The sequence below is a fragment of the Haplochromis burtoni genome, unplaced genomic scaffold (assembly GCF_018398535.1).
Source record: "Haplochromis burtoni strain Fernald_Lab_line unplaced genomic scaffold, NCSU_Asbu1 Contig_20, whole genome shotgun sequence".
Lineage (NCBI taxonomy): Eukaryota > Metazoa > Chordata > Actinopteri > Cichliformes > Cichlidae > Haplochromis > Haplochromis burtoni.
In genome coordinates, this window is record NW_024582381.1 from 3,399,983 (window position 1) to 3,427,546 (window position 27,564).

General features: G+C 37.7%; 1 protein-coding gene across 1 annotated transcript in view; it reads right to left on the reverse strand.

Moving 5' to 3' along the window:
- thsd7ba (thrombospondin, type I, domain containing 7Ba) overlaps positions 1-27,564 on the reverse strand; it is a gene marked incomplete in the record, with an annotated part of 187,892 nt that overhangs the window by 14,409 nt on the left and 145,919 nt on the right. Inside the window, 8 exon segments of the mRNA XM_042218525.1 lie at positions 1,113-1,281; positions 1,591-1,736; positions 3,314-3,431; positions 4,132-4,247; positions 5,975-6,119; positions 10,406-10,565; positions 11,693-11,826; positions 13,792-13,797. Coding sequence (XP_042074459.1) covers positions 1,113-1,281; positions 1,591-1,736; positions 3,314-3,431; positions 4,132-4,247; positions 5,975-6,119; positions 10,406-10,565; positions 11,693-11,826; positions 13,792-13,797 — 994 coding nt within the window.

Sequence of the window (27,564 nt, forward strand, 5' to 3'; positions counted from 1 at the left end):
GTTCTATTGGTTGGCAACTATTGGGGGGCCCCCTGGAAATTACGCCCCTGAGCAAAGGGGCCTTCAAAGGTGTGCAAATGACCCATGCATATGTGCACTATAGTATGTATTTCAAACCTGTTGAATTACATGCTATAGAATTACAACTGATACAGATTTTTTTTTATTCAGTACTAATACCATAAAATATAATTTTTTATAATCCTTGTACATATATGTTTTTTCTTGATTTTAGATGTGCTAAATAATAAAATCCCCCTAAATCCATTTACATTGGAAAAATAGTCTTAAATGATTAAATTAGATGGGTTCGTTTTTTTTAGAACCACACAACTTCTTCAGGTTTTTGTCGCCCATGTGTCAACATCATTTGAAGCTTGTGTTAAACTCAAAGCGACTCAGTGTACAAACTGTTATGGAAATAGGATAAAATGGTTTTTTTCCTTATATTTTACATACACTGTGTTTGCAGTAAACACTAAATGTATTGAAAATGCACTTTCATTCTCCTAATAATTGTTTTTTTTATTGGAAAATTATTGCATTCACATTTGAACAAGCTTTCTGTGTGCAGAATTCCCATAGGCATTAAACTGCTGTGATAAGCTCTGGGATTGTTCTCAGCTATGTGATCTGCTAAATGCTTCAATTAGCAGATGATGGTTTTTCATGCCTTACGGAGTCATGTATTGTTACATAATGCAGTGCAAAGAAATAAAGTGTTCTCAGGTTATTGATTATAAAATATGTCTCTTTCATAGTTACTGAGCTCAGGCCCTGTACTGCTACTGTACAGGACGAACCTAGATAATGTAGAGCTACAAGGGTCATTAGCAAAGCTATGACTTTTATTGATTCTGCAATTATTTAGTGGCTGAAAATGTCAGCCAATTGGAAAAAGGGACAATTTATTGGCAGATCCTAGCAAATGAATTTCTGTTAAAAACAAGATTATTGACTGTGTTGTTAGACGGATTCAATGATTATGTAGTTGTTTGGTGAATATAAAAGGACTACAGTAATTAAAAAAAATCACTCAGTCATGTAATTTTGACATATTCGTGTAAAACTATCAAATCCAGTATATCCACTATGTTTAAATGCAGCTTTACCAGGGCAGGGGACAAAACAGGGCTGCTCCATCTCTTGTTGGATACGTTGCCTAAGTATGTCTCCACAAAGTTCCTCCTTCACTGGCTGACGAGGAGACTCGTGCCAGTTTCCCCAGTGGACAATGCATGATAGATTTCTTCTCCGAAGCCCCTCACCACATGCTGCGCCCTGCAGAGACACAATAAATCAACATTAATAAACATTTGCAAAGGTTTTCTTAATTTTATTTTAACCTATTTGTATATCGTTTTCTGTTGAAGCACTGCAGCAGGCTGCCGACAAGTCCAAATTGGAAAGCTGAATGTGAGATACTCCTTTAAAACTATGACAGAAGCAACAGCTACTGCAGCATATTCTTGAACTACACATATTAGATAAATGTGATGCTGAAAGTCTTCAGACCACAGGAAACACAAAAAGCTGTTAGGCAGTACAGTGCAAAGAACATCAACATATAGGCAGAAAAACCTGTCATACCGCTACTGTGCATGGGGACCAGTCACTCAGCACCCACATATAGCAAGGCCTTATGGGGCATGGTTTGGTCTGGATGAGCTGGTTGGGACAGGGGCGACCCTCCTCTTGAGCATCCTGAAGGATTCTCCGACTGCGCACAGACTGACCTACACAACACAAGGCAAACATGCAAATGTGACAATAAATCGAGCAGAGTGCATTTGCATTGGATGCCTGCCTTTTATTTCCTTTTTTCCATTAATTGCTAAAACACAGTAACAACACAGTGGGATTGATCCTCTTAGTTCAGCTCATACTCTCAATTGCTTTGAGAGAGACAAAAATGGATCACTACACAAACATAAGACTCCATAAAACAACTGTTAATACAATGAGTGGCTGAAATGAGAGATGGTGATTCATTTAGTAGTGAAAATAGGCTGTGCCTGCACTTTAGCTCACAAAATATTTTCCTCACGACAAAGAGGAATTAGTGTAACAGCACTATACATCTGTGTCACTGTGCCACTTTATGCTCAGATTTTGCAGTTTCCAACAAAAGTGCTTCATTCAAGTGAGCCATTAATAATGTGTGAAAGGAAAAGTTTGCTAAATGCCAGCAGGGAAAAAAGCAGCTTGTGCCTGGGTCCTGTAAGCCTCCATGAGCCATCCAGTTGGCAGAAGTTGTGCGTGCGCATGCCTGTGTATGTAATGCCAGGAGAGATGCCGAGCTCCAAGAGCCGCAGGAAGACGCAGCAAAAAGGACATCCGGCTCTGCCATCTCAAAAATCAAACCAAAAACATTAACGCTCCCATGGCATCCTGACAAAACAAGATCCTTGCGTCGTCTGACACAGATACGACACAAATACGACACAAATCCCTCATCGAGGCAGAGAAATGCATTTCACAATGTGTGAGAATGAAGTGATAGTAGCAGAAAGAGTCACAGCAATAGTGACTGAGCTGTGAAAGAAAGGGTTTCGAGTTTAAATCCCCAGATGAAAGCCTGGGCTAGTGTGAGCTCATTGGGATAAGGGGTTAACTGCAAGTAGAAAGTCAGCGAGTGACAAATTAAAATTAATAAACATAAGAAGAAGACAGTGCCGACTCTCTCTAATTAGCAGAATAACACGCATTCTCTTTGGGAGATTGACTTTGGGAAGCTGAAGCAACAACGTATGCATTTTGGTTTAATCATTTACTTTTGTATATTGCATGAGGTTACAACATGACTTGCACAAAGTGATACTAAGTGTGTCACTGGTTGGGGATTATCAGCTGCATGTTTGCACTCACGGAGCGGTATAGCTATATATTTTATTTAGGAACACTGAATCATTTATGGCGTCCACAAGTGTGAGCTATGGAGCTCACACTTATGGACACATCTATTGTTAAAACATAATGTCACAAAGGAAGTTTCCAGTCTTAATTAAAAAATAAATAAATAAATAAACTTGGTGCATAATATAAAACAAAGAGGAAAAAGTAATGTATACATTATTGAAAAAAAAAAACACAACCTGTGCACAGAGTTCCCCTGCATAATAAGGCATTGGATTACACATACGCGTAAATATTTTAATGCATTTAAATGTATTCATGCACTGTTCAACATCTTGGTGCATGCCTGAGTAGATGAAATAATGAGGCGCTGCATATGTAGTCCACCGTGTGTCTGTTTATCAGGTTGTTGTTCCCATGAATTTAAGTTAAGGTTTTTAGCTCATGACGTTTTTACCTTGACTCCCACAGCTGTGCGAGCATTCTGCCCACGGCGACCACTCAGAGAGCACACAGCTGACAGGACAGTTGACTACGCAGCTCTCTGTTAGAATCCACTTGTTGATCAAACCAAACTGTAGAAAACAAGAACAGATCTGAGAGGAGGGCTAGCTAATTATTTCCACTAACAAGAAAAGGGGGAGCGCACACATTTCCATATTTTAAATATGCTACAGTTCATTTCAGACAGTGGAAAAGCAGCAGCTGAAAATAAACCCTAACAAAAAACCTTCAGATGCTATTGAGCTGTTAATGTACATTATATTTAACACAGAGACAACATCATTGCTACATTCATCCCATTAAAATTGCATTAAGTGGATAGTGCAATATGATTCTGGATGTGCCAGAGATTACCCATACATTTGGAAAATGTTTGGTTTGCTTCACAAAAATGAGAAATCTTTTTACGTCTACTGTTATTCAATTACAGTAACGTAAGAGCGCCATTTGTCTTTGCACAAATAAAGTCAATAACATTAAGTTCTGTTTGGCTTAGTGGCAAAGTTGGTATGAAATCAGATACAACATTTTCACTTAATCAAATTGGGCAACTGAGCTTTCAATAATAAATAAGTAATGAGAACAGAAGCAAAGCTGCTGCACTGCAATAGCTGTCAATATTTCAGATTTTGCAAACTATAAGTTAATTTTGTGCATTTTTTAAAACTTGTATGGCTTTGGAATTTGACTTGCACCCAAAATATGTATATATGTGTGATGAAACTTTTCATTTTTACATTAAACATCTTTAATTGTCTACACAGCGATTACCTGCTCACACTTCTGCACCTCCATAACCTTGCCATCGCTGCGAATACAGTCCAGGAGACGAAAACGTGATCCCTGACCGCAGATGGCATTTTCACTCAGCTGGCATGTACTCCAGTCTAGACGCACACAGCAACATATCTTCATTAGTCTCACTGTCAAACCGTCTTTTATGTCAACGCTACCGGTCTACAACAACAGCAACATTCTGCACAAATCCCAACAAGCTCACACTCGGCTGTTTCTTTGTTTAGGAAACTCCATGAAATCAAGATTTCTTTGTCAAGAGAGACCTGAGACCATTGCACAACCACAAGACCACAATAATGAAAATGATTCACTCAGAACAACTATCCCAATCACCCAAACAACCAGACCAAATGAAGCAGTAACAAATATTGTACTCGGTAGTCTCTCATGGGGATGAGCGTCTCTAACTCAAAGCTGAGCTAACGTTTATTTCAGAAGTAGTGGTAATGAGGGGTACAGAACTGGGAACCAGTGTAACCATATTCAGTGGTGATGAGGATGGGGTATGATGGCAGTCTGGTGTACTGAAACCAAATGATTTGCTGGTAGACAGCATATCCACTGCGAAGCCAGCTCTGGCAATTTAGGTAAAGGCAAAAGATTCTGGCTATACTGGGAATAATTAACAATTAATAGTTGTATTAATTATTCACTATTAATGAATAATTAAATGAAATAATTAATAATTAATTCACTTTATTTCAATCCTGGAATCCATTCGGGCGAGTCTTACTGATAACTTCTTGCATACAGGCATGTGTGTGCCTATAAAGCTCAAAACCCACATGCAATGAATCTGTAACTGTCTTTTTGTTTATTATATTTCAGTTAACTAAAACATTTCAGTTGTTCTCTCTTTGAGTGTGTTATGCACCATCCATATTGGAAAAATGTAAAAAAAAAAAATCACTAAAAATGAAAAAAGGAGAAAACAGCTGTTCCAAAAGGAATCACAGCTATTTTTATGATAATACTTTTGTAGAGTTTGATAAATATTCTATATTGCTATTGCAATGATTACTGCTACTTCAATACAGGAGAAATCTGTGTCAAAAGGTCTAAATCTAGCTTTCTAGTATGGAAACTGTCTTTAGACTCGCTCGGTGCACTGAATAAGGAAGAGTTAGGGAGGTTTCACAACTTTATGTTATGTGGGTAGATTCTAGATCTGGCTGGTTATCATCTGACAGTAATCCACAGTCTCTATAAAAAAGTAGATCGTTCTATGGCTTAAAAATGAGCATGCTACCACACTTGCAGAAAGTATGTAAAAATAGCTAGCCTACTTTACTCCAACTAGTGCGTAGCCTTACCTTTAAGCTGAATGCACAGGTGTTTACCTGCTCCTTATGTGAGAATGACTAACACTAAATTACAATATATCTGTCTTCTGGCTTTATGCAAATGTTGAGAAATGTGTTTTATTGCTCTTTTTTCATCCCAGATGAAGCATCTTGCGATCTCCTTAATAAAACACTTTTATAAATGGGTTTTTTCATTGTTATAAAAACATTATTTTTAAAGCAGTTTTATAATAAATAATAACATTTTTTTATTAATATATTATTTAGCTGTAATACTGGCATTATAGTTGTTGGATAAAGGGACTTTGTTGTGTATCACTGTGTTACAAAATAACTAAAAATGACTTAATCTTGTCCCTTGCAGTATACCACGATAATGGATGCATTCTTATAGCAAGTAAACTTGACCTTTTGTTGGTTTTAGGTACGCACCCATCTTGTTTATGGGGCTAACAACAGGTTGTAATCATGTAACGTGAATTAGATCAGAAATGATGTGCAGATTGTCCTACCTGAGACTCTGTACTGGTAGGTGAAACATGTACTATTAAGAACACAGGACTCTGACTGGACCATCTCTGGACAGGGTGAGTTATCTGAAGCTGCGGGGCGCAGGATATGTCTGCTTCTGTTTCTTGATGTATCTTGGTCACATTGCTGCAGAATAACAACAAAAAAAGCAACAAAAAGGAAAAAAAGAGTGATGGGATGATCAGGCAGAAACAAAGCATCCTACAGCATCCGCTGTCTTTAGTGTTATGATCTACCAAGTTAAACATACTAATAGCTAGAAGTTATGAAATACATTGTTAATTTCAAAATATTTCAAATTTATTTGTGCCCCAACAGCATGCAGAAACTAATGATAAATACTTCTTGTCATTAGAAGTGACCTTTACGGCACTAATTTTATGTAGATTTCCAGTAGATTTCAAAGTTTAACGTAATACCATTCAATATCAGCCGACAGCTGTACATCTCCCTTATGAATCCAAAGTGCGTACTTTTTGTAGTTATTCTCAAGGACAAACTTGTTTTTTTTTTTTTTATTATTATAATCAGTAGCAAATAATCCAATAATTTATTCTCATAAAAAGAACATATTTTTGTTCATAACATGCTATGATAAACACATTTAATGAAAGAAAAGCAACCTGAATGAGCCAGCTCAAGGTGAAACCCTCGTTTTCTCTTGACATGAGTGTTATCAAATTACACAGCACAGAGCGTTTAGCGGCCTGATTTTCAGCACAATGTGTTAACCTTGGGCATAAGCTACCTAATAAAAGGTTTATGAGAATGAAAGCTGCAATTGTTCCTCTTCAATAGATCATTTCTATTGACATGATTATGGTTAATTGCTGTGAAAACATCAGTCTTATAAATAATAGAAACTATTTTGCAAATGGAAAACAAAACAAAACAAAATACTTAAATAACCCTTCATTTGTGTTGTGGTTTACAGATAGTGAAAACCTCTAAAAAACTGATGCAGATGCTAATACAGGTAAAAATTTTGATATCAAATCCTGATTTCTGTATCATTCTCTGTTTTCTCTGTTTTTTTTATTAGTATAAATATAAAGGTTTTTCTTACCCAACATCCAACTCGACTGAACAGTAACACTCGTCAGCAGTAATTGACACATGAAACACATTTGCTATATGGCAGATGCTCCCTTCACCGTGTTATAAATAATACATATAGAGACTGGGCATCTAAATAATCTTGCAAAGTCAGTAAGCTAGGAGAACTCATCGACTTTTATACCACACTGTTAAATAATCAACCTCTACACCACACAGTTAAAGACAAATGAAGACAATTATTGAAAAAACTGCAAGAGTACAACATTTACTAAATATCTACCAACAAGGAGCGTTGGCAAATCATTGGAGTCACAATACAGAGGAAGCGAAATCCATTAACAGAGGATTAAATGTGAACTGTCAGCTTGGTCTTTGGTTCAAATATTCTTCTAATAAAGGTCTTTGCATTGAGATGCATTTGTATCTCTGCACCTGATGCACCACAACACACACGTCAGTCACTGCTACCTCCTAATGAGAAGGTGGTGGTGTGTGAATCTCATGAATCAGCTGCAGTCATTGTAGCTTTAATGTGTTCAGGCTCACGATCACAAAGCCACATGCTTACATTTGTATGCTTCATACAGAGACTCAGAGATTAAGATTTCTCCTTCTTATTACAGCATCTCATTTACTATAAAATACACTGACTGTCCACTTCATTAGGTGCACCTTACTAGTACCAGGTTGAACCTGTTTTTGCCTTACGTCTTAATGGCACAACAAGATCCTGGAAACATTCCCCAGACAGTCTGATCTATATTGACTTGATTGCATCATAATGTTGATGTAAATCTGTCAGTTTGCCCAGAAAATATCCCCCATGCCATTACACCACCACTATGAGCCTAAACTGAGCCTAAACTAAACAGGATGCAGGTTGGGGCCCCGCTTTTATGTCGTTTAAGCCAAATTCTGACCATAACAGCAGAAATCAAGAATCATCAGATCAGACGTTACTATCTAAACGTGATGAGCCTGTGCAAATTTTAGACTCATTTTACTGGGCACTCAGTGTGGTCTTCTGTTGCTGTAGCCACTGTACGTCAAGTTTCAACATGGTGTATGTTCAGAGATGCTCTTCTTTAAGAGTTATGAATTATTTTGGCCCTGTGAACTGCTGCTCACTAGTTATTTTCTCTTCTTTTGGACCATTCTTTTTGAACCGTACAGATGACAGTGTGGGAAAATAAGTGAAATAAGCTAAAGCACAGCCCAACTAGGACCAGCAACCACTCGATAGTCTGTGAAATTTCTTCCCTTCTACAGTAGATATTCCATGATCACATCTATGTGAGAGTAGGGTTCAATAATGAGGCATATAGTGCTTACAAGTCACCAGCACACCTGCTCTGGCATTAACATCAGCACAGAAACTGTGTGCCAGGAGCTTCATGGCAGGTGTTTCCCTGTATTTTTACCCCCAATAATTTATGACGCACAAAACATTGCCTTGGAGAAGCAAAATTTCCACTTTGGCCAGTAATGCTGAAATAAAACCCTAGTTTCAAAAGAGCCTTAAAAACCTTCAAAGAAGTGTAATCAAAATCTACTAAAAACCATGCAGTGAAAATGATGTAGCAACTTGGTCATAATAGTAAAACCAATCTGGGCTTATTTCCACTGCTCTGCAATTTATGTCTTTTTAAAATAAACTTTGAGTTACAGTTCCATAAAAGTATTCGTTTAATCTAACTTAAACTAAAACAAGGCTGAGAAAAGGGAAGCATCAAACTGTTATTACCTAGTATGCTATCGTTTATCACTATGCTGCCTTTGTACCCCACACATCTCGTCACATACCTGTACATGCAGCACAATACCTTCATTCCAGCTGAGAGAGCAGGAATAACCTAAGGGTACAAAGCTTCTGCTAATTACAGTGGATGGGCATACTTTACATAAAATATCTCTGTTTGATCTAACATTATCACTCACAGAGGAGGTTTTCCTTTCACAGCATGAGGATGCAGAATCAGTGTCAAGCGTTATTTTCATCATCATCTCAAGTTGTTGAATTTTAGAGATTAACTTCAAGAAGCACAAAAATATTTGACCAAACTGCAGTGCAGTGGCAGTTCAAGGTTGACAGCAGAGACTGTAAATCAGCTGCATACCCCGGTGTGTATGAGGAGACTTGCTTCATCAATTCTTTACTTTATTACTACTTTTATATAGGACAGGATAATGTAATGCTCACATATTTGATTTAAAATGATTTAGATCAATTGTGTAGATAAAATGTTAAGCTTACCGTATGTTAACATTTTTATTTTATCCTATTTTTTCTCTGCATCAGTATATTTATGTATTACGTACCAGAAATATTCTTTCAAGTGGCTAAATTTCAGTTGAGTCAGTATTTGATTAAACAACAGATGCAAAAACAAACACCTACATCATGTGCAGAGCTTTCCTAGCTGTAAAAACAGGACTGTTTAATTAGCTCTCAGTTTGATGTGTTTTGCATTATTATTTCACCTACAGCATTACTGCAGTCCTTTAATGCTAAAGTGCTACTAAATACTGTAGACTGAAACACTGAATGAATCAATGTGTAGAGTAGACTCAGACTAATTAGCTCGTTTCACCTCTTCTGACTCTAATGTTCCAGTCCAATGAACTGTTGCGTTTGACAGGAAACCTATAACACAGCTAAGAGGCCATATGACCATTAGCCTGTGGCTACAAACACTCGGGGACATATGTCACGTAGTTGCAGCCTGAGGGCTAACCTTCATTATAGAACAGAGGCATATTAATAAAATTCAATTTATCCACTTTACCTTAAACTATGCAGACAATATTACAGAACAAGTACAGAACAGTGCTTCACTGTGAATATGAATATATATTTATATATATATTAAGCTATGCTGAAGTTAGATAAACACATGTAATGTGACATGTTACAAAAACACCTGGTTTCTAATGACACAAATAATTTTATGGAAGGCCATAAAGCTCATCTAAGCATTTGTGAGCCTGTTAACAGCAGATAGTTGATAGTTAAATGCAGAACTTAATGCACATACATGTTTTTTGCCCTTACTTTTTAGAAATAATAAAAGGCAATAATGAAATACGTTGTTTGATTAGCTGGGTATTTGTCCATTTTTACCTGCAGCTTATACTGTAAATGCTTCATATATATCTATATCTATATCTATATCTATATCTATATATATCTATATATCTATATATATCTATATCTATATCTATATCTATATCTATATATATATATATATTTGTTATTATGGATACAGTTGAAATGAAAACGACAAATCAAGCAACTTACTCCCTGACAATTTGTCAAATAACAGCAGAAACGGCCACTAAATTCTGTTTCTTACCACAGGGCAGTTGCTCCAAGGTCCCCAGGGCGCCATGACACAGTCATTGGGGCATGCCAGATAGCAGACCTGGGCTCTCGGTGGCATTTCCTCTTGATCACACAGACTATCCTTCACAGTGCTGTCTTCCCCATTCCCCGTTGTTCCTTTCTTTACACACCTATGAGCGCAGCAGATGCAGCTGTGTAATAAGTCTCTAGGGCCCCAGAAGCACAACTTTTTTTTTGAGTTTTAAAACCCATTTCTGAGTTTATGACTCACACTAGATTACATGTTTTTTTGGGTCAGGTAAAATTCTCAAGGTAGTTTGTTTTCACTCGAAATATAACTACAGATTTTTTCCTCGTTAAAACGGCTTAATTACATTTCAGGAAGAGTAACATATTGTTTGTCAAGATGATATGGAATTGTTGTCCTGCAGCAGAGAGAAAAGATTCCCAGCTGGATGGTTGGCTTCAGTCGGATCTCCTGCTTAAACAAGTCTTTACTAGTGTGAGGTCATTATTTGTATCTCTCAGAAGTGGGTGAATTCATGATAACTGATGAACCAGTGACTGTTACCTAGTTTTACTCGCATAGAAGTAATGATTATCTAACTTTTAAGTAATTTATTCAATAATGAACTCTAATAGCTCATCATTATCTGTTATTAGTAGTCTTTTTTCATTCTTTAAAGGAGTAACAGTTAATCATGTAATAGATCATTTTTGTTACCCTGGTCATTCATTTTACAGTAAGTACTGATATTTTTACATCATCATTGTACATTTATCTAATATGATAAATGTACAAACCTTAAACATTCAATAATTATAGGTAAGGGAATTTAGAACACTTACATACAAAGTACAAACAAAATTTTGCTGACTATTCTCAGAAGAAGAGAATGTACATAAGGTATTGTAAAAACTCTTCTTTTTGAGTGGTTGATTAGCGCAAATTAGTTTCTGTTACTCACACTGAACAAGTCCAAATCAGTTTCTTTGGACACAATAACACAATTGCCCAAATCAGTGTCTATTCTCTCCGACGATGCTTAATCCAACAGCAATGTCAATACTTCACTCTTTTTCTCTGTGGCTTTTTAAAGTAGCACTAAAAGGCAGTGCACAAAAATCTATCGACACTCATTAGGAAGCTGTGGATTGTTTTTGACTGTTTATTTTCCCTTGGCATTGCGAGTGCTGGGACCAGTGAGAGTGCCAGATTTAGGACCGTTGCCAGTCTGCTCTTTCCATTGTTGCAACGCTAGGCAAGCAGTCTTCTAAACCTAACCTACTCACTGACCTGATCTTGCGGCTTTGGACTCCCTCCCCACAGGCAGGCAGGTCGTCCACAGTGTTGATGGTACAAATGGACCAGGGCTCGGCCCTCCACTCGTATTGGCTGCATTCACTGTAGCATGGCAGAGCCTCATACACCTGTATGTACATACACACACATACACAGGAGGAAAAGGACACGTATAATAAACAATAGAAGGAAAGCACCTAAGCATGTGACCTGAAAAACTAGACATGCATACAAATGAACTCATACACACAGTGACCCCACCTGCCCTCCACACACAAGCATGCTACAAAAGGAAGAGTTGGTTGTTACAATTATAGCAAAAATGTAGGAACACTTTTAGTTTTCACACCTAATGAGGTGTCTCTGTAGCAGAAACAGTATCTCACCTGGGTTTTCCTTTGGTAAAGATAGAAAAACACACCGCTTTGAGCTTTCAGGCTTAATTTCTTACATGTGGTAGCATTTACCTTCATGTTTTGTTTATTTTTACCATCAAGCACTTGTGTATTCTTGAGATGTTTTGAAGTCTGCGCCTGAGTTTTATGCCAGTCGATGTTCTTTATATTTTAGAGCATAAATGAGGCTTAAACATAATTAAAAGTTGACAAAATAATACAAATTGTGAGGACAGTCAGAGTAGCTAGAGAAAATGAAGGCTGTACTACAGAGAGGTGCTGAAAGACGTTTTATATACAGCTATAGATGAAAAGTCTTTTTTCCACACTAAAATAAACCTGCGCGTGAAATGGAGAGAACAGCATGGGGTGCGTAAAACGACAATGAGCATGGCAACGGGCCCTTCAGCTGATGATGTAATTGGCTCGCTTTTGAGGCTATTCACTTTTCTCCACTCAGCCACTGAATCTGGCATGTCTGTTGAACCAAGGGAGCAGCCAGCACAATGCTCCTGTAAACACATGTTTACTCTCAATCTATGTAACTGTCTGCCACAGTTAAAGGTGCACTCTTGAGGACAATTTGTGGAGAAAGCTATGACAAGCTGTAATGGGTGTCACCGTGGTGTGTGCGCTCGCGAGTGTGTGTGTGCTGAAATAGAGACAGGGAATGATTCTCGAGTATTCCCTCCCCTGCGGGCCACACAGATGCCTATTACACACGTCATCATCTCCCATCTGTCCCTGCAGATGCCCCTAGCTTGGTAAACTGGCAACTGTTCTTCTCACACATGCTCCGCTACTACTGCAGAAACACAGCACCAGCTGAAGGGCTAATTTTTATCACCCGAAGAGTGATTTTTAAGCCATTTTCCTCAATTGCTACACTATTTATTCATCACTGATCCCAAACTTTTCAACCCGGGCTGGAGCGTCTCAGTTCAGGTTCACACAGGGAGTAAATTGCAGTTTAAAGCAGGTGCAGCGCAACAAAGAATAGGAACAGCCTCGCCTTTTTAGAGCGTATCGCTCATTCATATACATTCATACAGCACTCTGTTCTTTACTTCCCCCCCCCACATGATTTCACACCAATGGCTAATTTAGAGTCAGTCAATAACTTTACATGTATGTCTTTGGACTGTGGGAAGATGCTATAGTACCAATAGGAAACCCACAGAGGAACAGAAAGAACATGTAAACTCCACACACACAGGCCCCAGACGACCGTGGGATTCAAACCAATCACTCTTGATATGAGGCTCCAATGCAAACCACTCCACCTTTCGAGTACAACTTTTGTCACACACACTTCATTACAGACGAAAGACAAACAGGCGGCTCTTTTATTTCTTTTAAAAGACTCCTAAAATCATTTTTTAAAGATTAACAATACAATAATATCATCTGACTCAATTTCTTTTTAGAACACTTTAAAAAAACTGTTCACGATATAATGAAGCCCTGACATCTTGGCAGTGTGAATTTCTCCAGTTAAAAAGCAGATGATGTATCCTCTAAATGCACTTCGGATAAATTACTTCTGTTCGTGTTGTACTCGCACCAATCAAACTATTGTTCTTTCTCTCGGCCGAAGGGCTAGAAAGGTCAGAAGTATATGTGACTTGGACAGATCCGGCATGCATTCTGTCTTCATTAGCTAAAGCAGAGTATACGTACAGAATGAATAGCACTGACCTGAGCCTGCGTGGATGTCCATATTAGCAGTGCATGACAAGCCAGAAGTTGGGGCAGGGGAGAGAAGAACAATGATATGATCATTAGTATAGATTTTGCCTGCAGTGACAGAAATGTATAGTTCTGCGTAAATTTGAAAAACTGCATTCTCCTCGGTGTTTCATTAATGAGGGTAAAGGATGATTAGGTACTTTATCATCTACAGTGAATCTAGGCGTCCCGGATAGTTTGCCAAACTGAATGACTAAAAATGCTGAGAGAGTTTTTAAAATGCTGCAGTTGGTTGTAACAGCTGTGCTCTGGCCAGACCTGCAGCTGAAGGCAACTCCAAGGAATTAATTTGTCTGGAAATGGTGAGCGGGAAGTCCGCGTGAATAAGCATATGCTCAGAGAGGCTGTGTGCTCTGTATCTAAACAAGGTTACTGAATATAAAGTGTTATCTCACTGACAAGTTTCTGTTTGGGTAATTCTGAATGAGTTTAATTAAAACATTCAAATAAAATACACAGCTTTAGATTTAAACATATAGTATATTCATTCAAAATGAATATTTACTAGACTTGTAATGCTTTTTTAAGCCAAATGATTCTTGAGATGGCAAATGTACCACTGCACAGTCATGGTACAAAGATTATATATTGTACCTTCTTTCAGTTATATGGCTTTAAATATTAAAAACAAATAACAGAAGTTGGTTGATCAGACAAGGTCTTAAAATTTGGTAAAAGCAACCTCAAATGAAGAGCAACATATGTCATATTACGCAGTGTCATTACTTATTAAACAAAAACTAAAATGCAATGTCTGAAAAACGATGTACACCCTTACTGCTTCCATTGGAAGAAGGTAAGAAGTAGTCAGATGTTGTTAATCAAATGCACTTGATTACTTGACAATCAGCCCACGCAAACACGTCTATATAAGCGGACATTTAGCACTTTGCTGGTCTGAAGCATTCAGGTGTGTGTTAACACCGTGCCGAGGAGGAAAGACATCAGCAATAATCTTAAAGAAGCATTTGCTGCTGCCCATCAATTTGAGAACTGTTGTAAAGACATTTAAACAATTTCTCCATCCTCCCACAGTGGCAAAGACAACTCATAAGTAGAAAACATTCAAGACAGCTGCCAGACTTCCTAGGAGTGGATGTCCCACTAAGTCCACTTCAAGTCAGGCTATGTGCCATAAAAGCAGAAATTGTGGCAATTTGCTGCCCTGGGGCATTCAGATGTGCCATAACACAATGCCACAATCTTTCCAGGAATCTCAAATTCACCGAAAGGTCAGACTGTGAAATGTTGAGAGGAACCGCAAAAAACCAAAGCGCTACATCTCACACTGTAGAGGCCTCAGTCAGCATTAAATGTCCATGACAGTACAATTATAAAAAGACTGAAAAAGTAGGGCTTGTTTGTGAGTGTTGTCATGAGAAATCCTCTTTTCTCTAAAAAGAACAAGGCTTAGCTTTGCAAAGTTGCATCAGAACAAACCACAAGGCTTCTGGAATAATGTCTTTAGCCATTATGCACACAGCATCGCAACATAAAACACCCCATACTAGCCGTCAAGCACAGTGGTGAAGGCGTGACATTTGGTCATGTTTTGCAGCCACAGAACCTGAGCACGTTGCGTTCATTGACCCAACCATGATCTCCTCTTATATCAAAGTATTCTATTCTACAGTCAAATGAGAGCTTATCTGTATGACAGCTAAGTCTTGGCTGGGTTATGTAACAGGACAATGATCCCAAGCATACCACCAAATCCACAACAGAATGACTGAAAAACAAATTAATCAAGGTCTTGCAGTAGCTCAGTCAAAGTCCAGACCTCAACTTCATAGAAATGCTGTTGTGGAACCTTGAGCTATGCAAAAATGAAAGCCCACAAGCCTCAATGAACTGAAAGAAAGGTATAAAGAAGAATGGGCCAAAATGTGAGAAATTGACAAAATCACAGAAAATGACTACATCCTATTGCTGCTAAAGGTTCTTCTAAAAGCTACTGCATCATAGGGTGCACTTAGATTGTTTTTCTTTTGGTAAATAAGTAAACAAAAGATAGAAACTGTTGTGTGTTATTTTATACCTGAGGTGTTTTAGAAGCTCTTAAGGCTCAGAAGGGCTCTTTCCCCCCCGATTATCATATCACCATACGTAAAACCTTGGAATTGAAAAAGGTTTAATTTCTTTTGACTGTATATTCTTGTGCTGATAAATCCCCATTAATGCCAATGCAGCAAGTTTTTCCTTGTCATTTTGAATCATTCTTTCATTTATGCCTTTTTCCCACTTGAATTGCATCAGAATAAGTAAAAATATTTAGCAGTGAATATAAAGTCCCATATTTACAGAGGAAAAAACAATCTACTTGCAAGACATGGAAATAAAACTCCATGGCGTCGCTAGATGCTAATTTGTACATGGCTCCTGCCCAAAAAACAAATACACACATACCTACTGTACTCTAGAAGTTTACCCAGTGATGCGCAAGTGCACATAAAAAGACAACACACCTATACACAATCAGATAGATAAAAGACCAACACAAAAGGACTTGAAGCACCAGCAGGCCCTTCTGCAGGGATGGCATTTTATTGTAAACAGAGAGAAAATGGAACACGAAGCCTTGATGCTGAGCAATCTATTCTATAAATCTCTTTCATAGTGTCACTGTGTGCCTCCAACTTCAAATAGACTCTGCAATTATTGTCAGTAGGCCCATGGATGAGCTAAAAAACAATGGCACCACTGAGAAACACAGTAGGATCTATTCTGGGGTGATGATGACCTCTAAAATACACTCATGAGATGATAACTTAAAATGTGCCAAAATACAGTATAATAGAGCCTTGCTTTTGAGGACGTCAATTTGGGATTTTTCAGAAGAGAAATACAACACTGCTGAATGAAAATACAAACAAACTGATTTAAGATGACAGAAGATGAAGCTGGGATAGGAAAAGAACAGAACCAGAGGTGGCAAAAGTACAGACTTCTTGTACTTAAGTAGATACCTGGTTAAAAAATATTGCAGTAATAGTTGCAGTGCTGAAGCAAGTTTTTTACTCAAGTTAAAGGAGAAAAGTACAGGCTGTTAAATGTACTCAAAGAAAGTAAAAAGTTACTCTTTGAAGTATGATTCTACTAACTATTTTTGTGCAAAGGCAACAGAACCTTGTGCTATTTAAATAAATAACTAGTTTCTGTTGTCTACATTAACTCAACACCTAAACAGTAAAATGAGTCAGGAGATACCGGGGGATTCAGCAAGTGAGCTTCAGTAGGTTTTCTTATGTGATCTGCAGACCTGCTGCTCTTCGTGGATTTACACAACTGAATTCAACAAGATGTCAGTACTTTCACAAGCTATGGTGGCTGATGTTGATCCCCTAACATTGACACTATGCTGTTTATACTGGTTTTACACCAGACAGACTTATAACACTTTAATAAATTAATAGATAGATTAATAAACTGAATTCCAAATTTATACTGAGTCACAGCCTTTCTGTGAATGTACTCTTTCAACACGCTATACTGTATAGCCATGTATAGTAGCCACAATAGAAGAGCATTGTTTAAGCATTGTTTAAACCACTGTAGTTGTTTTATGTTGCGAGCATCACAAAAGCACATGGCCGACAGAGACCTGACCGTAGCTGCACTTAATTTTAACAGTTGGTCATTGACCATTGAGTTGGTTCTTATTATCCTCACCCTCTCTCTCTCTCTCTCTCTCTCTCTCTCTCTCTCATAACTGTCTTCCAATTAGTTTTCTTACTATCAAACACTTTCATGAACCAAAGCCCTTACAAGATTTACAGTCTGTCTAACATCCCCTTTGGACCCACTGCTGTGTTGGCTCTACTGCAGGGCAACGCCGTGACTTTCTGTAATTACACAAATTGATTGGCAATCATGCTTTGAAATAATCTCCTTTTCTCATTTATTTTGTAATCTATTACAAGAACCTAGCTCACCAAGACAGGAATACATTAGCAGAGACATTTTGCAAGTACTTAACCTTGCACCATAATAATAGATGTGGTCAAATATCTTTTTCCACATACAAGAGCCTCAGCATCCGCCCTTGTCTTTTGCAATTTATATCACTAATGTATGTGAAGAAATTCTGTTTCAAATAAAAGAGTCCAACTGTAAACACTTCTGAAGCCATACAGTGAGCTAAAAAGGACAAGTTCACACTGACTGTGGTGTTTAACCTTATCTATAACTTCTGCATATTTACAAAACTAGGAATATGTCTAAAAATTCACGTGATATGAGAATATGTGTATGTATATGGGAAATTTGACAAATAATTTGCAGACAGTAACCAAAACAGATGTGCATAAGCACCAGTCTCAGAGATCCCATGTGGGAGCAATGGCCATTTTTTCAGGATTTGTGGTCTGGCCAGCTGATGTCAGAACAAAGACCCATCCCTGTTTGGTCTGGCGGTTGTGGCATACAAATTTTTAAAAAGAGGTTGGTCAGTGGTTTTGAGGTTTCATTCCATTAACTAACAAAGGAACTACAAAAAGAAAACAATTCATTATTTATTATTATCTTTTCTCTATAACTTGCTTTGGACATGACAGCGGTTCTACCATGAGCTTCTTGTTCACTGCTGCATTTCCATTGCTTATAACACAAAAAACTTGCCACATAATTCCCATGCTCCGTTGTTGTGTACGCAGCTGAAATGCCATGGATGATTCCAGGATGTGTGAGGGTAGTGGCTGGCTTCTGAAAAACATGACCTTTCTGCAGTATTTCCCATAAATATTGTTATTTCCTTCTATGTGAACTTTTCTTCTTCCACTTTCACCCATTAGTCACAAAAATACTACATCAAATAACAGTGCAAGAAAATAATTTATCTCACTACTGGGCATATTCCTCACAGTTTTGAAATGTTTATTAGTGCAAAATGGCTTTAGGAAGCTCAAAGAAACACACTGGAGGTGTGACAATGTGACAGCAACACCCTGTGAAGCTAAAGTAAAAGAAACACCTGGAAGTGCAGTGCTTAGCACCGTCACTTCACAGCCTTTGCCTGGTTGTCGCTGGATACTAACAGTTGTTAGGTTATTTAATTGGTACAGCTAACCTTTTTTATAACCCCATTTCTGAAAAGGTGTGTAAATATTGTGTAAAATTAAAAAAAAAAAACATAATGCAATGGTCTACATATCTTATAGATTCAATAGAACATTTTAACATACCAATAGTTCAAACAAAATGTACCACTTGGGGAAAAAAAGATGCAGTATGTTGTCTGGCATTGTCTCGCAAGGTCTTCTAAAAAAAGATGTGTACAGCATTGATGGTGCTTGTCCGGATGTTCTGGGTATGAGCTCCTCAGGCACTTTTGCCCCCCAAACCATCACCCCAAACTGGCTTTTGAACCCAGCATTGATAACAAGCTGGTTGGACCCACTTACCAATAACTTCCTGAGAACTCAGGAAAAAAGTATCTTTCAGATTAACTTTTTTTGGGATTTCTTTTTGGAGCCAAACAAGGTCACCCAAACACATGAAATATCATTGGAAAGGCCACAGTCGTGATGTGTTAAATAGGGGACTATTTAGCACATCAGGACTTAGTGGGGAAACTCAAATAATTCAAAAGATATAGACCAAAAAGAAATGTCCATTACAGCAGACATAAATGAATAGGCTCGGTCTCAGGAGGGTAGTCCGAAGGACATAGTGTCCATCCATGTTTTACAAAAAGAATTTCAAATTTTAATTTGTGTGACAACAACATTTAACTTTTCCTCAGTCCATTTTTAAGGCGCTTAGGCCATGGACGACAGCAACATTTCTCTATCATGCTCACATAATGCTCCTTTGTATGATAACACTTTCACCTGCATTTGTGGCACAGTGAACTTTTATTGACCTGTTGCAAATGAACCTAACTACTTACTACTAACTACTTCCTCTTTAGTTCCACTTACTTTCCCAGCCTTTTATTGCCCGTCCCAACTTTTTTGAGATGTGTTGCTGCAATCAAATTAAAAATGATTTTTTTCTTCAGATTTTTCATGAATTGTATCAGTTAAAGAATTGATATAGGGGTTTATGAGATTTGCAAGTCATTGTATTTTTATTTCAATTTACATTTCACACAGTGTCCCAACTTTCAATTTGCTTTTGATCATCTGGTTGGCTAGAGACTTTCGAAGGGCTTTAAAATGTAGCTTGTTTCAGAATAATGGCAGCACTTCAAACTTTCTTAACAAATATGCAGGGTCTGGCTTACAGGGGGAGAATATCATTTACCCAAGCAATGCCCTTAGTTAATTACACCTCAATGGTCATCAGATGCTTCATCAGAATATGACCACAAAAGTCTGTCTTTCTAATGAAGCCAATGATGAGTTCACCATCTGGCTGCAGCCAGGTAAGCACAAGATATCTAACATTAATCCTGCAATTTGGGATCCATCCATTCCCTTGAGTTGCTATGGGCTGTGTTTGATTTTCAACAGAAGGATGAACGAGACTTGACTGAGGAAAATTAACTGTATACACTAATGATTCCAACAGAACGGGGTGTACCCATACACTGCATATAAAAATGAATGTAGGTTTTAGAGGTTTTAGAGTCACACTGTGAAACTTTGGTTCTCTTTAACCTTTTAAAAACATTCTTGATTTGCCTATGATCTCAACCACTAGTTTGAAATTTTATTCAATACAGGGCATTCATTTTGTCAGCTGTAATCAAAAGGACAATACAGCAGGGTATGCTTTAGGCCAGAATAATTTGCGACTGATGGGTCACTACAATGTCATCATGCAGTGTGCCTCAGTTCATCATACATAGAATTTAAAAAAAAAAGACAATAGCTTTCTGTAAATGCTCAACTCAAGCATGTTCTATTTTCATTTCATAGTCTATATTAAATCTTTGGTGCAAGAGAATCGCTGTGTGTGAATGTTATAATATAATAATATTCTAAATAAACTTAATGCAGTGATAAGATGAAAATGAGTTAACAGCACCATACTGGCAAGGATAGATGCACATAGTATATGCCACAATAATATAAACACTCTCAACAAATTATTTACAGAAGTATGGAAATTACCAACATGACACACTCATAACTATAACATAACACCTGTCACGGCGATGAAGAGAGTCCCTAAGAACATTTACGACAAAGCAGAACAGCTAGTAACATCAAAGCAGCAGCTATCAATTTATTCACAGAGCCCGAGAAGTAAAATGCCTGAAAGTACAAACAATCAAGTGCTTTTACGGTAAGCATAGCCGATGCTGTACTTGCCAAATCTCAAATTTGCACTTGAATAAGGTAAGCAAAGCAGCTTATATTACTGAATAATGTCGCAATAATTGTGTACTTTGGGCTTTATTTTTGCTGCACTGTGAACAGTCATTATTGAAGATTTTCGAAACAACAAGACAGGGGTGCCTCTGTTATGGTAGGTCATACAATCTGGCATACAAAGAGCTCTCAAAAGCACTTCTAGGTCGACACAGTACGTAGAAAATATTGCATATAATGGCTGATACAGTGTCTGTCACCACTGCACCCCTATTTACTCTGGGGAAGTACAACGGCCCACTTGTGTGTCTTCAGTACAAGCCAAGGTTCCTGCAAGATTTATTATATCAATATTGATTCATGGTACTTTTCACAACAGTACAAAGTGGTGACATATTACTGCCAAAAGCAGGTGTAACCTTTGTTTTCAAAGTTCCGTGCACCGGATGAGCATATGCACACAGTCTGCACAAAAATAATTAAATATTTGCTTATGGCTTCAATTTGCCTTCTGCTCAGTACATTGCACCACTACATCTTACATGCTGTGTAAACTGTTTTGCTCATTATATTTGTTGTGCAACCTTATTTGATGTGCAAATGAAGACAGACTTGTTTTATAAAATAAAACAAAAATATGTTAGACTATAAGATATATAACATTTCCTATTCGTCATATTAAAAACATTTTTCGTTATGCGGTTATCCTGAAGCAAAGGACATGATGACTCACAGCTGCTGGCTGTCACAGTAACATGAAAGGCTTTCTGGCTTGAGAATTTTTCAGGAAAAAAAAATGACATTCTGAGATGACTGAATCTGACCTGACAAACCCAGCTAAAATGGCTAAAGGCATTACGGGCAAGTTTTGGCTGCTTGCGGAAGATGTATATCCAACACTGCTCGCAGAGTTGTGCATTCCCAACGTCATATGAACATGATGTGGCTCTCTCATCTCTGGGATATATGAAAGCAACTGTCTGTCAGTGTAGTAACCCCCGTGGGTTCTGCTCCCTTCACACATCAGTATGCAACAACTGCCTCACGTTAAAAAGCTTGCATTTTTCTATTGGTTACTCCATAACTGTAAGATAAATAACAGTAATATATATTATTATTAATTTAAAAACATAATTTATCAAAAAAATAAACGATGGATGGATAGATGGAATTCATATTAATTGTATTCAACTATATGTGTACATATCTATAGCTAAAGACCACGTGTTGGTTTTATTCCTTGGGCAGAATCCTACAATTAGGTCCATAAAATTTGTGCTAAGAAATATAATTTTTTTATATTTTGCCTCAGCACACCACTGCAGTTAAGTTGTAGGAATTACAGCCACTTTTATGCATAGGCCCTCATTTTCAAAGGCTCAAAAGTATCTTAAGTAACATCAAAAGGACTCCAGAAACATGGAATGCTAAAATGTATTGTTTCCAAGTCTTGTTTATAACTTAAGAACACTCCAGAGGAAGTAGGTATATTATTATAAAAGTCTACAATGTAGATGAGATGGCAAAATGCAGACCACTGGTTACACTAAAGAATAGGAAGCAAGGCTTTTTCAGAAATTTTCTGCAACCCCAGAAAACATTGAAAAGTCCTGGAAAACAAAAACAATCTTTGAAAACTCTTTGGACAGATCAAAACAAGATAAACTTGTACCAGAATGATAGGAATGAGAATGTTTTCAGAAGAGAAGGAACACCTTATGAGCTGGAATATATTCCATCATCTGGCAAACATAGTGGAGACAGTATAAGCATGTGTGTCTGCTAGTGGAACTGGACCAGTAGTATTCTTGATAATGTGACTGCATAAAGAAGTAGCAGGATGAATTATGTGTATATTATGTGTACAAGGCTGTTCATTCAGATTCAGTGAATTGAAGGTTCTTTACAATGAATATGGGTAACGACTCAAAAAGCAAAACACAGCCAAACAACCCAACAGTTTCTAAAAGCAACTGTCAACATATTTAGCTAGCTTCAGCAGACAATGTGTGTTGGTAAGAATGTTAGATTCGATGTGTAGGTTGAACAGTATTTTATTTAGTCTGGCTAGTAGGAGAACAGCACACAATGCAGGCTCTAAGGTAGGTAAAACTCCCAGAACTCCAATTTCCCAGCAAACATATGCAGACTCAATTATTTTTTAAACTTGTTTATAACTTCAGTTTTGGCATAGAGACAGTAATAACGGTCACATGTTCATGAAGTGTGATTAGCTAATCCTCACAACTTTAACGGGACCGTGGTTTAGGTCAAATTGTATAATGCATGAACAACAGACACATCGTTTAATCATTTACTAAGTGAACAGAGTTAATTACCCTTTCAAAATAAGATTTAAAATCTGTAGAGAAAATCTGATGAACTGAAACACTTGAAGCCAATTACACCAAATGTATTAAAGATTTATCAACAAGAGCTAAGCCATGAGGAAAGACTAGATAAATATCAAAAACAAGTGCTGACAAGACTAGTAGAAATTTAATCCTGCAACAGCCAACAGCATCAAACATTTACATGTGTTACTGAAAAAACAGTGAGCTTGGGTATCATAAACAGCAGCACCATTAGAGCTTAGCTTGGCAGCAATACCAGCAGACACCATGACATTTCTCATCAGTATATGTGTGGTTGAGATAAAAAAACAAATTGTCAGTAAATTAAGGCCTATTTAAAACCGTGTGTCACCATTTTCATTTTCTTTTCTCTAAAGCAAGACACTGTTACCCAGTAGGATCAGCAGCCCCGTAGCTTACCGACAAATACATAAACACCCATGTGAACGGAGCCAAGAGATCAAGCAATGGCCAAGAAAGCACAACATACCTTCTTTTGACTCTGTCAAAACAAAACAGAGAGTCTGGGAAATAACTGTTGACTGTTGTATTGTATATAGGATATGGTGGGTAAAATCTTAATCATTTACATCTACATATCATTTACATATACTTATAATTAAAATTCTGTCTTACCTTTTAAAAAAGTGGCATAGATTTTTAAAATAATTAAGGAATTTCTTTTGAGACTTTAAAACAACTGTGATGTTTGATGCATTCAACAAGCCCTATTCCCCTATCCTTCACACTGACATTCATGCAGCACCTGCTGCATACATACAAGGCTTTCTCTCTAATAGACACAGTCACCCACATGGATTGATGCATCGGTGCAGTCTGGTGACAGAATAAGCCCAAGATTGAACCGCTGACAACTATTGAACTGTTTCCAATTCACTACAAAAACAACACTGTTTGTAAAAACTTATAAATTAAATATAATTATTCATTCTTATAGACGGGATAGATGAAGCATCATCCTTTGAGAAATGGAAGGCAATTTTATTAATTTTGCATCTTGCTTGTTGTTCACCAAAAAATTCTTAAAACAGCATCCACAGACAAACCGCTTAGCACACATAGTGCATACAGTGTAGACCCCAAGGCCTTAACAGAATTAAGACATGTGTTGTATGGAAAGTGAATATAGTACTTGATGTCTCAGCATTTGGTGGTAAACAGTTGGAGTTTTGATGAAATTCAGATATCTCTAGTAATTATAGATCCAATTTGTGTTTGCCTTGGAGCTCAGCTTTGACATCTGTGAGCTCTCAGTGGCTATCTCTCAGGGCATCTTGTGTTTAGCAGTATGCTACAAATAGTGGTACTCTTACATCAATGAGAAGGGGTTTATCATTTCATTAGAAAGGTTTTTGGGTGAATTTATAATTATGTTTAAAAATGTGGAATATACAGTGGTGTGAAAAAGTGTTTGCCCCCTTCACGATTTCTTACTTTTTTGTATGATTGTCACACTTAAATGTTTCAGATCACCAAACGAATTAAAATATTAGAAAAAGATCCCCAAAAGTTGATTCTGTTCATCTGGTTTTCAGTTTTCAGTGAGAGAAACATTTCGTCACTCATCCAAATGACTTCTGCAGTCTCAGTTGAATGCAGGTTTCCCCAACCTTATAAACAATTCTTTTGTACAATGACTAAAACTAGCATCACTGACAAGATCTTCAGTGGTGCCTTCCTGCAGAAGGCACAGAGTCAGCTGCTCAATGAACGGGTGAGACAACATTTTTTTTTACCATTGATGTGCTAAAATCAAAAGAGGCGTGGATCTGACAGAGACTTACAATGTTTCCAGATGAGAATACTCTTCAAAAGGTGTTTGACTTCACTAAGAAGGCTCGTCTAGCACAGCATGAAAGTCTAAGACCAGGCAACAAAGGAAGTTTGACCCACTTGTTGTGCGTTGGAAACACCAGCAAAATACGGAAATTCTAAGTGTCCAGACGAGAGAAGGATGCCGCACCGAGGATGTGGACAAGTGGGTAAAAAATTTGTCTGACAGACAACTCATCCAAGCAAAGAAAAACATCCTTGCAAAAGGGTTGCTGTGACACAGAGAAAAATCCCGCTAGTAGAACTGATCACAGCCACAGAAACTGCATTGCTGAGACAGGCTGAAACTTTCATCTGCAGCTGCTCTGCTTCCACATCTGCAATGTTGTTGTTTCGAATTGCTAAGCCCCCAGTCTATTTACACCTAGAGGCCAGTGCCCACTCTTTCATCTTTTGCCATCTTACAATGCTGTGATTGCCGCCATTCCCCAACTGTTTGGAATGGTACTCATGGCCATTGATCAATTGTCACTGATCAATGAGCTTTGATCAGTGGTTGTTGATCAGTGGTCATGACAGTTTGCATATTAATGGCCATGTGTAAAAAAGGGATTGCTCCCTAAACCTAATAACTGGTCGGGCCACCCTTAACAGCAGCAAGCATTTGCAATAACTCTCAATGAGTCTTTTACAGCACTGTGGAACAATTTGTTCCACTCATCTTTGCAGAATTGTTGTAATTCAGCCATATTGGAAGGTTCTCGATCGGATTCAGCTTAGGTCACTCCAAAGTCTCCATTTTGTTTCTTCTAAGCCATTCAGAGATAGACTCACTGGTGTGTTTTGGTCCTACTGCAGAACCCATGTGCCCTTCAGCTTGAGGTCACAAACAGATGGGCGGACATTCTCCTTCAGGATGTTTGGGTAGAAAGCAGAATTCATGTTTCCATGTACCACAGCAAGTCTTCCAGATTCTGAGGCAGCAAAACAGCCCCGGACCATCACACTACCACCACTTTAGTATTTGTATGATGTTCCTTTTCTGAAATGTTGTGTTACTCATAACACCAGATGTAATGGGGCATGCTTATTCAGCTTTTGCTTCATCAGTCCACAGAGTATTTTCTCAAAAGTCTTGGGGATCATCAAGATGTTTTCTTTATGTTCCTTTTGCTCAGCAGTGGTTTTGGTCTTGAAGCTCTGCCATGCAGGCCATTTTTTGCCCAGTCTCTTTCTTATGTTGGAGTCATGAACACTGACCCTAACTGAGACAAGTGAGGTCTGCAGTTCTTTAGATGTTGTTCTGTTCTTCTGTGACCTTCTAAATAAGTCATTGATGCACTTTTGGAGTAATTTTAGTAGGCTGGCCACTCCTAGGAAAGTTCATCACTTTTCCTGGTTTCTCCATGTGTGGATAATGGCTCTCACCATTGTTCATTGGAGTCCCAATCCCCTAGGAATGGCTTTTTTAACCCTTTCCAGACTGATAGATGTCAATGACTTTGTTTCTCAGCTGTTTCTTTGGATTGTGGCATGTTGTGTTGCTTTTTGAGATTTTTTAACCCGCATCAGTTTTTCAGATAACTTCTATTTAACTGACTTCTTCATTCAGCAGGTCTGTAAGTAATCAGTCCTTGGTGTGGCAGTGAAACTGATGTCAGGTTTATAAAAATGTGGTCAATCACTGTTAATTCATGATTTAACAACGTGGGGGTGATCACATTTTCACATAGGGCCATGTAGGTCAGGATTTTCTTTCCCCTTAATAAACACCATTTAGAATCTGTATTTTGTGTTTACCTGTTTTATCTTTGTCTAATATTTAAATTTGTTTGATGATCTGAAAGATTTAATTGTGACAAACATACAAAGAAATAAGAAATCAGGAAGGGGGCAAACACTTTTTCACACCACTGTATATACCTGTACTCCACAATTAAAAATAAGGGTATACATGAGACACTCATCATGATGGGGAACCCATACTAACTGTAATGAAAATGAACCAATAAACATCATATGTATGTAACTTTAAAATCTCTCCTAATTTAAAGCTCCCCCTCTTGTTTCTCCTATTTTCATAGTTGACAATATGTCGAGGCTTCAAGATGGAACTTATTTCAAGAAAATGAGAAAGACAGCCATGTATTGCCAGTGGTGTCTTCACTTCAGTCTATGGCCAGGCACCCTTGACAGCAGTCACATGTTTCCTGATGCAATGTTTAAAAAAAAATGCTGTCAGTTTTGTATTTATAACTCCACATTCTCTGAGAGAAGTGACAAACACATGGTGTATTTCAAGGAGACATATACATATA